This window comes from Artibeus jamaicensis, unplaced genomic scaffold (assembly GCF_021234435.1).
Source record: "Artibeus jamaicensis isolate MK-2021 breed Jamaican fruit bat unplaced genomic scaffold, CSHL_Jam_final contig_585, whole genome shotgun sequence".
Taxonomy (NCBI): domain Eukaryota; kingdom Metazoa; phylum Chordata; class Mammalia; order Chiroptera; family Phyllostomidae; genus Artibeus; species Artibeus jamaicensis.
In genome coordinates, this window is record NW_026521894.1 from 20,560,138 (window position 1) to 20,573,462 (window position 13,325).

The window sequence follows — 13,325 nt, forward strand, 5'->3', positions numbered from 1 at the left end:
ACTGTCCTTACTATTAGACTTTGTCTAATAGTGAGACTAATATTTAGTCTCCCATCTTTGGTGACTTTGATATGTCCTTAGTGTCTGTAATATTTTCAAATGTTACAAATACTTTCAAAGCAAAACCTGTGCTATTTTTGTACAGCTGTTTACAATATATTTATTACAGACAGACATTTCCCTTTGGCTTATCTTTGTTCTTTTGTAGCTACCATATGGTCTCCCAAATTCTCTTTTAATATTATTTTATAGTTTTTGACAAAGATGATTTATTAATTAGATAAATGTGATTTACTTTTATGTCTTGCAAAATTTTCTTATAAATATATTAAAAATTATGGAAAGTCTCTTTGACATACCTTATGTTCCATTTTTTATGTGGCACATATAACAAATAATTGCTCCTATATCACACACAAGAATTAAGTGATCCTTAGAGATACTGAATTTCATTATCTGAAAATTCAATGTGGTTCCAGCCACATAACAGCCATATAGATATTTCATATTCAAAGATAACTTACTGAAGCTTGTTCACAGAACGAAGCTTTCCCCTGACACCTTTCCCTCTCCCGGCCCGTCCCTCCCACACCCTCAGAAGTATTATCCCAAATGTTCTTCAGGATTTAAATAACAATATTTAAAAGACACTTAACACCCCAGTAGGGAATGTGCTGGCATGACACGGACGATGCGGTTAGTCCAGATGCTGTATTCAAACTGTATAGGCCCGTTGAAAAAGTAGATGTAACCTATAAGAAAAAGAGCAAAAATATTTTTTAGTTTGAAAACAATAAGGGTTTACTCCAGCTACCATTAGAAGTCTATTCTGTTAGATGCCACATTTTTTTTTTTATTTTTTAAAACTTTCCCCCCCCCCCACCCCCCACCCCTTTTGATCCAGAGGTCGCTTTTTTTTTAAATAGATGCCACATTTTTTAACATGCCAGTGTTTATCTTACTTCTCTTCATAGACCCTACTAATGCTTTAATACATTGCTTATAGTTTAAGGGACAAAAACAGTCTAAAGGTTTCCAGCTCTCCTAAATTACCACCTCACATTGCTGTCTTGTCACGAGCTCTTGTTTTGATGTCTGCAGTATGGATATTAGTTGTTTGTTGTAGGGTAGGGATAATGTCCCTTTTTATAATTCAAGTAAAAATCATTATAATCCATTGGCCTTCATATGTAACTTACTCCCCACCCTACCCATGATTTGAATTATGGCAATACTCCTTGCATCCTGGCATCTTTAAGTGTGGTTTAAGATAATGTTTGAGGTTTGATATCTTTTATTTGTAGGACTAGCAATGATTAAATAAAATTGTCATTTATTCTAAGCACAATATTTTTTGTTTGCTGTCTGTGGAAGTATTCACACAGGAATGATTAATTTCTTAACTGCCATGCATTTATTATCACATCTAAGTCCTGTATAAAAACCTTCTAGAAGGGAAATGATTCTGAGGGGCTCTCCATTACAGTCAGTGAAATAGTATTAGTTACCACTTTTCTCGTAGACAGCATCTACATTGTCACCAATCCCTGGGAATTCCTCTTCTATTAGTTTGGGGTAGTCTTTATCCATCGTATGGTTAGTATCATCGTAGCTATTAATAAGAAAAAAACTTCTTGAGTAGGTTGCATTTTTTTAGAAATTACCTTAAAAATGATACAATACATATAATGGCATCTTTCAAAATTGACAAGTTTAAGCATTTTAAGTTCATTTAAAACATCTGGTAGCTTCTTAAAATAAGGAATTATAACCCTGAGTATTTTTTAGTGGATGTTTGGTGAGTATTTTTTTACTTGCCTAAAGGCCATCTTTGTAAAGACAGTTACAAGCTCATTTCCATTTTACAAATTGCATGTCTGTTATAGAAGTGTTATTAGGAAAGCATTCTTAGGGTGACATCAACATATGTAAATGCATTGAACAATTTTCTATTGATCTCCCATTACATGTAAAAAAAGATGGTTTTAGCAGAGATGATCTATGACAAACAGCTAAGAAAGAAAAGGATGGCTCAGGTGAGGTGAGGATTATATAACTATGTATATTTTCAAGAGGACTTGAAACTTTGAAATCTCTGTCTAAGAGGCTGCCTGTAAGAGATGACACAGTACAGAAACCAATATGACTGGCTGAATGTTTTAAACAAAGCAGGAGATACTAATGTAACACAATGAGAGCTGTTCAAGGCTCACTTTGCCTCTACGACACAAGGTACCAATAAGAAAACGTGGCTGCCCTACCTCCAGACCTGGTTCCCAGAGAAGAAGAGGGTCTTCCCCGTATCCTCAAAGTGAACAGCCGCACTTATCTTTTTAACCTCTTTCGGAAATCCTAGTTCAGATATTTTTTTGGGGTAACCTTCCAGAATGTCATAACCATTCAGAGCCCAAAATTTTCTGCCTAGGATAAGTAAAAGATGGTTTTATTATCCAAGGGAATCTATTTGGAATCACACATATAGACATTTACTTTAATAAAGAAAGACTCACACATTTAGAAATAAATTAGTATTCATGGTCAAGAATCAATTATTTAGAAGTAAATTAGTGTTGTTGGTCACCATGTTTATGAAACATAGAACTATGAGCACTCTTCAAAGAAAAATATGACTTAAGGTCTTAATTTCCTAATTATGAATATGGCCAACCAAATATAATAATTAATTTGGCAATTTATTACCTCTGGATATTAAGTTTAAAGCTGGGTGAAAAATACATTAAGATTTCTGCATGAATAAGAAGCACAGTAGTACAGTAAATAAACCGAAAACTCAAATTTTATGAGATAAAAATTTGTTATTTCTGTCTCTAAAAAATAACTTCATTATAGCATTAATTACAAGAATCAAATGATAGAAACAATGTCACTAGAATGCTACGTAACCACTGTAAATCATGGTCATGAAGGTAGAGTGACAATTTGGAAAAGTTTTCATGATGTTGTGTAAAGGTAACAAGTAGAATATTAAAGTACATATATAATGTGAATATAAATATTTAAAAATAGTGTTATATATAGCAAAGGACTATAAAAGAAAGTGAGAAAATGAAATGCTAAATAGACTTTTCAGGAGGGGGAATTATGGATAATATTATTTTAATTTTTTAAAATTTACATTGTTACAATGCTTGCTCAGTAAGTATTCTTATTTTTATTTTATTTTTTTAAAGATTTTACCCGGGCATGTGCCTTGACTGAATCAAGTCAGCCACATTTTGGCTCACAGGCTGGCCCTCACTCCACTGAGCCACCCCAGCCAGGGCTGTAAACAATTTTTTTAAAGAAAATAGAAAAACTGACATGATTGCTATGAAACAAAAAGTAAGTATTTTTCATATACAAGTAAGTATTTTCAAAATAACCAGAATTATCTTCTGGAGGTCAGGCCCCTTGTAATACAGGCTTTCTTGCTAGATGAGTGTTCTAGGAACCTGTCTACATCAGTGTACCAGCTGGGGTTGTTGTGAGAGGCTGTGTTTGGCTTCAGTGAATCCATTTGCTCCTTTCGTGATGCATAGTCTATGAGCACACCTGCCCACACTGGTGCAGTGAGTGTTGAGTAGTTTTTGACCAAAACTTCACAACCCCCACCTTCCCTAGTCACCCAATCTTGCCCTGAGCAACGTTTTTTTGTTTGGGTTTCCCAGATAAAAAAAAAAGTCCTCAAAGGGAAACATTTTGCTGATGTGAAGAGGTGAATAAAAAACAACAGAAGCACTAAAAGGCATCAAAATCAATGACTTCAAAAACTGTTTTGAGCAGTGGGAAAGACATCTCAATAGATGTATTGCATTAAGTAGAGCGTACTTTCAAGGGGACTGAAGTTTTTAAGCATGTAAGAATAAATGCACATTTTTTATAAATAAATTCCAGTTTGGGGGACGCCCCTCACATATTTATTATATAGCTTTATATACTTATCATAATAATGTAATCTTGTTACATTTAAAATCTGAGGACACGAGGTAGAAAGGTTTCAGGTGCTTTCTGTTTTCCATTTTGTTATATTTGGTTCTTAATTTAGGTATATTTTCAGGGGTGATCATTTTACTAAGTCTCTGGTAGCACCGAGTTCATCCGTGCCTACCTGAAACATGTGGGAGGCCTTGTCGGTGGAAGACTTACCTCTAAAGATGAAGATAAGGTCATGAGAAGGATGCTCATATGCAGCATCAATACGGTTGGGAAGTTCCGGCCAAAACGATTTTGTTAAAAACAGCTCCGCATCAACCTGCTGAGGGTGCAGCCGCCAGAAGAATCTAACACAAAAATAAAAGTACAGTTTTCTGTCACTTTGTAAATGCAGTATTTTCACCCTGCTAGCCACCTGTCTCTACATCGATGCAGACAAACTAGACACGACCATTCTCTAACATCTGTGCTGGAGGGAAAGGTTTCCATTTTCCCTTAGGTGCCAGTTAACCAAGCTGTTGCTATTCTGACTCTAGCCTAAGTATTAAAATTTAAAGTCTCACAGAACCTTTGTGAAAGGCTGTAAGTCTTTCGTGGGCTGAGGCTGTGTTTTGCTCAATTTTCCACATTTTGCAAGTGGTGAGCAAATATACCAGGCCCTGCATAGAGCTCTACAAAGAAAACATGAGTTACATAAACTGCATTGGCCAAGATCTCATGGCCTGGGGAACACGAATGAGAAAATACCTGCAGTACAGTATAGTGTCACTGTACCTATAACAGAGGAGGTAGAAACTCGAATGGGTCACAGATGAGGGAACGATTAGTTGATGAATGAGTGAATGAAAAAAAAAGCTTATTTATAAACATATCAATATTAAAAATTACTGTTTCGTTTTTCATTACCTACAGGTTTAGGTCATGAAGCACTCCCTGTCTTGTATCCCCACATATGTACTCAGTACAAAGCCTTTCACACCAAAGGAGTCCGTGTGGACATTACGAGTAACAGTTAATACATTAATAGTTAATAAACTATTAACATGGTATCTAATTTCCACACTTGTGCTCTTAAAAAAATTGTATTTATATATTTACTTGATTATCTTTCTAAAAAAGACAATACCAAAGAAATAAATATATCTGCACAATGCCAAGGTTATTCATTGAAAAGTGAACGTTATTCATTAGTCATTTATTTTACCTGAAATATGCAAATAAACTGCTCAAAGTTCTATTACTGCCACTGTTAACTACACCGTTGGAAGTATGACCGGATATCTGGGCAATCTGTGGACATGGCTTCACAGATGTTTGTTACATGCAGATTATATAAAATAATGTCAAGAATACCTACCTGTCTTTAAAGATTATTGTTTCTCCTCGGAGACTGGTAATGGCATCAAGGGATAAAGAGGGATCACATTTGTCTGGTGTTTTAGGGTGTTTAGGGTTGGGGTCTTCATCTCCTGGACCTGTGATTATAAAATAAATGAAAGAAGTTACCAGGGATGACCTTATTGACGACCCGACCCTGCTAATGGAGAGTCGGAGTGGGTTCCCTCTGGGGATGGGGGATAGGAAATCCTGCTGCTCCTACGTGGTGGTACAAATACCACATAGTCCTACTTCCTTCCTCCAGGGCTGCCAAGGTCTTGAAGGTGGGACTTCCCCTTCTGCTTTCCTCCTTCAAGACCCTTTGAGTTTCATCTGAAGCACAAATTTACATTTCTTGAGGATGATGACAGAAATGAGAGTAAGGTACTTTGAGGAAATTTCCCCATTCTTTGCACAACTTTGTGAGAGACAGCTCTTGAGAAACACATTCTTCTTAAAGCCATTTCTGGTGGCCCATCATCCCTGTGGGAGTCCTTATCTGAGCCCTTTCTCTTGCCTGTTTCTCCATCTGTCCACATCAGCTAATGTTGCTCCACAGTTTACCACAGTGCAGCTGCAGCTCAGTGAAAAGCCGGAGCCAGGCCTTCAACAACACTAAAGTGATTTGCCATGTGACTGTAACGTTGCCGGCTCACAGGAGTGCCAAAGGGGTGCGGTACGCAAAAACCATTCTAAACTGCTTTTTCTCCACCTAGTTCATATGGGTTCTATCATCAAGTCTCTTGGTCACAGGATTGTAGAAATAGTAAGAATTGCAAAGCACTTGCCCACACCCACACTAGCTGCTATAGTAGATTTAAATCCAGAAGGGAAGTAATGGGTTGGGTGGTATGAGCAAGTTTTCCAAGCTGTGCACTGGAAGTGTTTACACTGATATCAGACTGTGCACCGAGGCTTCAACTCTATTTTTGGCAGGTAATTTTGCTTGCTTGGGTTTATGTTTAATGACTTTATAAATATTATTGACAACTTGGAAGGAAAAAAGGAAGAGAGTCATACAGTGGTCAATGTATATGTTGATTAAAAATTATTACAGACCACCTGAATGGTTTATACTGTGGCAAACTAGAGTGATTGAAAGAATGCCCAGAGTGTATAAAAGCTGGGTGAGATATCACTTTCACCCTCAGCTGTAGATATGCGATTCAAACTCTGCAGGGCTTAGTGACTCCACTGGTTAAATGGGGCATAAAATATTTTCCTTTCTTATGTCAGAGGTGTTTTTAAGGTATCAAATGTACCTTGCAACATAGAAAGTACAAATATAAAGAGTCATATTCTATAAAAACTTTGAAGAACAGAATACTTTCTACTTGAGCAGGTAGGTTGATTTGGAAAAAACAAATGGGCATGCTTTCTCAGGGTTTAATAACAATACTACAACAGCAGAAGTGATCATGGTAAATTCACTGATAATTTATTAAATAAATGTACGTATCTAATTTGTTTTTAAGCTAATAAATTAAGAGTTACCATAGAGAGACTGGATCCCTTGTACATCGTCATCGGGAAGCATGAAGTGATTTTTGCCGGTGTAGGTGTAGATGGGAAACATGAGTGCCCCCGGGTCCTTGGAGTGGTCGAGACCTAGCGAGTGGCCAAACTCATGGGCAGCCACGAGAAACAAGTTGTAGCCTGTACGAAAACACAGCAACAAGGAGAAAACAAGGTCCTCCACTGACTACTACTAATAATGAAAGGAACATTATTTTCCTCATTCATTTTACATGTCATCATTTCCTGTCCTTTGATATTTTACTCACTTTTTAAAATTACCATTCAGTTGCTTAAGGTAAGATTCAAAAATTGGCTTAATTTTTATAAATAACTGGGTTCTCTCACTACTATAGTTGCACATAATTAGAATAGCAACAGATTGCTCTCAAGTAATTATAATCAATAAGAATTTACCAGCAATCCTGACTGCTCTCTGTTTTTTCAAGGGCAGAGGAGGAGAGTGCACTGTGGTGACCTTACGTGAGCGTTCATGCAGGGTGGTCAAAGGGGCTTTACGGTGGTGAGTACACAGAGCAGAGTTTATTCTTGTATAATTATTGATTAATTATTGTATTATTTTTCTACACAAGAAACTGTAAGTCTACTTCCTCATCCTATTTACAGGATGCTGCCTGGAACACCATCCAAACAGGAGGTGGCATCCAAAAGGATGGAAACCAGGTATGGAGAGCACGGTGAATGGGGTCTCTGAGAATCTACTTGGGAGCAAAGTCCATCCAAATGACCCTTTTCAGAATATCTCCAGACCTCAGGGTTCACAGAAACAGAAATTCTGAAGAAGATTGTCCAACTTTCCTCTACGTGAAAAGATTATGATTCTGTATTTACATTATTTCCTCTTTATTCTTTCCACCAGTTTTTTTAGCCCCCTGATACTGTACTAGTATTTTACATCAGAAAAAGATGAAAAGAAAAAGAACACATGAAAACTGGAGCCCGTGGTTTCAATTTGACCTCAAATCCCCTTTGCTGCTACAGCCTATGCATGAGGAAAATGCATAAATCGTGCAGAACCTGAGAGCAATCCAAGTTCACATAATCGGTGTGACCAGTAATTGGTCACTGAAGTGACTAGTAGTGGACACCATTTTGGCCTTTAGCTGAAACGTTAATCCTGATTTATATTTGTGGATCTTTTCCTTAATTTCAATTAAATCCTTCAAACCCAGAATTTATGCAGAAACCTAAAACTGAGATTTATTGTGACTCTAGCTTAAAAATACTAAATGTTGTTCTTTCTGTCTAAAACCATTCTTACCTATGAAATTGTCAGAAAATAAGCATGTAAACTCTCATCTTTCCTTCCAAAGACAGACTGGAGGCAGAGGAGTCGAGACATTGATCATTCAAGGCCCAGTTTTACTCTTTGAAAAAATAATCCTTTAAATTTAAATTAATAATAAAAATGAGCTGTCTATAAAGACTACCTCTAACTGTCACAACTCAGGGTTAGTACAGCTTCAGTTATCCCAAGTCATAGTTGGAACAACCTGTTTTTCCAAAATTAACATTTCCAATTCTTTAGAGCCTTGAAGATTCAAATACTGACTGAAGTTATTCCACCCTCAGTTTCATTTTTCTCTTGTAAATACAACTTTCATCTTGTTTGCCTCATGCTGTCTAGAGTGAGACACTATCTTGGTCTGTCAGATGGTAGGTGTAAAGTCAGTGATACAGACCAGTCTGGGACAGGTAACTCACCCAACAGGAAACAGAAATTTGACTGGGCTTGTGCCTTAATATTTCTACCAGGGTAGAAATTAAAAATAAATAAATAAAAACCATTTAAACTCACACTCAACTCATCTCTGATCCACATATACAGCTCTGGTAGTTTTAAGATAAATGTCTGTAATTAACTGCACTTACAGGCCAAAAGATACCCACAGTAACAACGCACTGGTCAGCAGGAAGACATTTTGGTCCATTTCCAAGTGAGCAAGTATCTCTTAAGTCACTAAACTAGGCAGAGTCTGCTTATTTTTTAATGTTTTTATGTTGGTTTATAGAAATGTCACTTTAGAGACTAATAAGTATAGGATAAACCTTTATACTGTTTTAAAAAATATAATCAAATACCAAATATAAGTTATATGCTTTTGCATATAATGCGTATGTGTTCTAACTTCTTATCAATGGGTTCACTGTCTAATCTAATCTCATAATCATTAATTATATCTTTATAAGAAATATTACCTTTGGAGCAACTTGTCCAAGTTTCATCATCATCAAAATGGGCATCTCCTCCGTAATTGGGCCCAGGAGGGAAAGCATGAGCCAGCAGACCAGAGGGTCCATCAAATGGGTAGAAGTCGCCATGCTCTACACAAAAGCAAGAGTTCAGAATCTAATTATACCCACTGGTGCCTAGCACAGGAGCTTGGTGAGTTTTTGTTGAATTCTGTAAAAAGCAACGAATGACTTAAAGAATACATTTAAAACAGAGCCGGTTAGGGGGCAGAATATACAAATATTCCAAACATGATTCTGTATTATTACCTTTAGTTCCAAAAGAGATCATGATGTCAGCAGTGCCATCGTGAAGTCTGGTGAAATTCAGCGGTGTCACATCAGACCAAACTTTGAAGGCTTTTCTGAATGCCTTTTCGACTTCAGAATGAGTCATATCAGGGGTATAATTCACAATTCTAGTCAACAGAAAAAGTTTCAATTTCATTTTTAGAAGGTGAAAGTTATTTTAGAGTATATTTTCTTGGAATACAGCTTTTTAACTCAGAATGTAATAGCTTCTCGAAAAGTCCTACTAGGGATCTGCTGTTTTAACTTATTAATTATGATGTCATACAAAGATTTTAAAATGAAAAATTCAATCAGACATTTTGAGTATCTCCAAATATCTGACTAATTGGCACTTTAAATTTAAAGTATTCAGATGTTTAATAAAACTTATACTGCATGCTAAAAGTTTAGAACTGTACTGCTATAACCTCAACAAATGAATAATTCTGTAAAGTTCCTGGAGAGAGTAGAACTCTCTCTTTTTAGCATTGTTATAATAAATATGCCTTATGCACAACCTTTGAAAATTTTGCAAAGCCTACTTTTATTTCTATTTTGAGTCATATCTGAAAGAAATACTTTGAAACTTCCAATGAAAAAATGACTCCAGTTAACATAATGATAATTGATGCTATGAGACATGTTCATCAACAGTATTAAAGTTATTCCCGGACTTATTTTACTTCCAGTTAAATATTTAAGGCCTATCTTTTTAAAAAATGGGACCATACATAGTCTGCCATCTGTAGCTTATGCTGAAAATTAGACATTTAATACTATTAAAAAACTAACAAAATATACAGAAAGATAGCCTATGATTTACCTATAGGTTAAATTCATTTTGGACCACTTGAGAGTTCTCGGGAAAACATTGTATTCGCCCACGTCAGGAACTCCACATCTTGGTTTTTTCATGATGTCTAAGGTGTTGTCGTCAAGCTTGCCAGTCACCTCCAAGCCAAAAAAAGACTGCATTTCTCGGAGCCTGTCAGCCATGGAGTTTGCCGCAGTCTTCTTCAGGATGCCCGCAGGGTTCCGGGGATGGTAGTATGACTTCAGGTAGTGCTAGAAAAGAGACCAAAATGACCTGTGCTTGAAAGACAAAGGCATTTATGACATATATCGCATCATTGGGGTTGGTGAGACACTCTACCTCTGCAAGCTGGAAGTCCTCCTCAGACAAATCTTCATCATCCTCATCGTTGGGAATGGGCAGGGACCAACACTGTGTCCAGCTCAAGAAGAGGAAGGCAGCCAGGACACCTGAGTGCATCTTGAGTGGCTGTGCCTGAAGCCTGCTGCCTTCCCACAGACGAGCACCTTTACTTTTATAGGCCTACAATGGTGAGTCATCACTTGTGGACAAGGTTCAACTTCCTAGTCAGTTGAAGGTAAACATGCTTACATGGCGACTTTTTTTTCTCTCCCAAGAAGTGTGGTTTGTGGTAGAATTTGAGGGCATCTCTCATTTCAGCAGGGTCTCAAATCCCAGCTGGTAAAATAAACGGCATCAGCATATTTATGGACACTGTGGGAAGAAACAGAGAGTACTGAATTTTTCACTTCATTTGGCAAAACTGTTTTCCTCTCTGCAGAAACACACCTCCTTTTATTTTTTCAGATAAGAATATGAAGACAGTGCACTTACTTCCATAGAAAAGAAGCCTGTCTGACTTCCAGGATGTTTATAGCCTGGCGAGTTCTCAACTCTGTTTTCTTTAGAGCAACTAAACAGAAATATTATACCTGTCTGAGGATCATGGAATTGGACCAGAACCAAGCTTGGACTGGAGGCATTATGGCGCATCCACAGAACCGAGTACTGCGGTTGGAGTTTAAAAGCACGGCGTGACATCTCAGTAAATATGGAGTCCTGCATGAGCTCCCCACAGGTCCAGGCAGAGGGAGGAGGAAGTATTAGAATAAAATACATGGAAATATGATAGAATGGCTGACACATATTGAGGGATTTAGTACATGCTAAGCTTAAAAGGTATTACCTTATTTAATCCTTACAACAGCCTTACAAAGCAGGTACCACTGAAAACCTTGTTTTCACTTCATATCTGAATAATCTGAGACATAGAAAACTTAAATACCTTTTAAAGGTATTAGCTCACATGGCTCATAAATGGTACTTCCAGAACGTGAGTCCAGGCCCATGGACTCAGACTCCATGCTCTCAACCACCATGTAATATGGCATCTACTCCGTCTGTTTTCAGATATTTTCTTAAAAACTTAGCTCCTTGGTTCCCACACCTCTGGAATACCTGGGAAAATCAGGACTCTAGGTAAATACATGTCCAGTTTCAAATTGCTTAATTTTTATTTTTAATATTGAATAATGGAAGTACTTTCGGTGAAAAACAATTCAGAAAAATAGTCTTCTGAGGGCCTCCAGTCTGTTATTCCTTTCAGAAAGACACACATTTAATACCAGGAAATCAGAAGGCCATTTTGGTCCTTTGCAGATGTAAATGAACACAGATTCATTAAATAATTGAAAATTCAAGTTAATTTCAATGACTGAGAGTCAGAGAAAAGCTGGGGTCAGGAACTTATTAAGATAAAGAGAAGAAGCATGAATATACCCTTAGGATCAGTATGGAAGGGATACCCCAAGTGGGTAAAATACTATAATCTACATTAGCCAGTGCCTCAGAGAAAACCAGAAAAGCCTATAAAATGTGAACAGTTACATTTGGGATTGAAAGTGGGAATTGAGGAAAATTTATTATGCTTTTATCCAAGAAACAGCCAAATAGATACTTACAATAGTTTATTTCCCAAGAGTTCAAGATTAGGTTTGGGCTCAGTAAGCAGTGCTAAACAATAGTTTATTTTAAGCCTTTGTCTGTATACCACATTGAATTTTCAGATTAAGTGAAAATTATGCAAAAGTTTGATTCACCTGTTAAGCTTATAGAAAATTAGTTCATTAAGCATTTGTTTTTACCAATAAATGTTCATCTTTTAAAGTCTTTTTAGATAATAATCCTTGAAGAAGTTTAAAACAAGTGACATTTTGCTTAATGTTTGAAAGTGAGGGAAAAGAATCAAATAGGCTAACAATACTTAAAAATTTTCATATATTTATAGAAACGTTATTACTTTATTTTTAATGTATTTTATTGAGTATGCTGTTACAGTTGTCCCATTTCCCCCCATTTATTCCTCTCCACCATGTACACCCCCTTTCAGCCTCATTCCCCCCCATTTAGTTCATGTACATGGGTCATGTATATATTCTTTATCTTCTACATTTTCTATACAATTCTTAACCTCCCTCTGTCTACCTTTTACCTACCATTTATGCTACTTATTCCCTGTACCTTTTCCCTCTCTTTCCCCACCCACTCCCCCACTGATAACCCTCCATGTGATGTCCATTTCTATGATTCTGTTCCTGTTCTACTGTTTGCTTAGTTTGTTTTTGTTTTAGGTTTGGTTGTTAATAATTGTGAGTTTGTTGTCATCTTACTGTTTATATTTTTATCTTCTTTTTTTAGATAAGTCCTTTTAGATATGTTATTACTTTAAACTAGACTTTTTGTAGAGCCCTTTTATGTATTAAATCAATTAATATTGATTTGGCATCAACTATATAGGATACCATGGTAGTCATCTATGGAGATGAAAGATAGGATGAGAGCTTTTTTTAAAGTCAAGAACAATAATATTGTTTCTCCCACCAAGAAATATAATAGTGAGAAACTAGAATATATAAATGTCACTATTGTTCAACTTTAAAAATAAGGCTTATTATCAAACACTTCTAGGATTTATTAGGTTCTCATTTCATTTAAGAATCTCAATGGTACAGCAGTAACGGGGTGAGGACTTTCTTTCCTAAGGCTGGAAAATCTTATCATCCCCTAGGCTGGAAGTTTCATTGTGGTGAACCCTCTAAACTAACTGGAATAAGATGAAGAAGGAACATTTGCTTCCAGCCCT

General features: G+C 36.5%; 1 protein-coding gene across 1 annotated transcript; it reads right to left on the reverse strand.

Moving 5' to 3' along the window:
- Positions 1–599: 599 nt before the first annotated feature.
- On the reverse strand, positions 600–10,652 carry MMP13 (matrix metallopeptidase 13). The gene is made up of 10 exons (XM_037142205.2): positions 10,523–10,652; positions 10,193–10,434; positions 9,349–9,497; positions 9,046–9,171; positions 6,805–6,966; positions 5,291–5,408; positions 4,147–4,280; positions 2,262–2,421; positions 1,509–1,612; positions 600–752 (listed from the first exon to the last, which is right to left on the reverse strand). Exons 1-10 carry the CDS (start codon positions 10,640–10,642, stop codon positions 652–654), a joined length of 1,416 nt encoding a protein of 471 aa, XP_036998100.2. The 5' UTR covers positions 10,643–10,652; the 3' UTR covers positions 600–651.
- Between the last annotated feature and the right edge of the window lie 2,673 nt (positions 10,653–13,325).

Excerpts from the sequence above, each read along its gene's own strand:
- MMP13 (XM_037142205.2), bottom strand. The coding sequence starts at position 10,642 with ATGCACTCAGGTGTCCTGGCTGCCTTCCTCTTCTTGAGCTGGACACAG. Across the intron at positions 9,172-9,348 it reads GATCTCTTTTGGAACTAAAG|AGCATGGCGACTTCTACCCA; the intron begins GTAATAATACAG and ends GCTTTTGTGTAG. Across the intron at positions 6,967-9,045 it reads TTGGACAAGTTGCTCCAAAG|GCTACAACTTGTTTCTCGTG; the intron begins GTAATATTTCTT and ends GTTTTCGTACAG.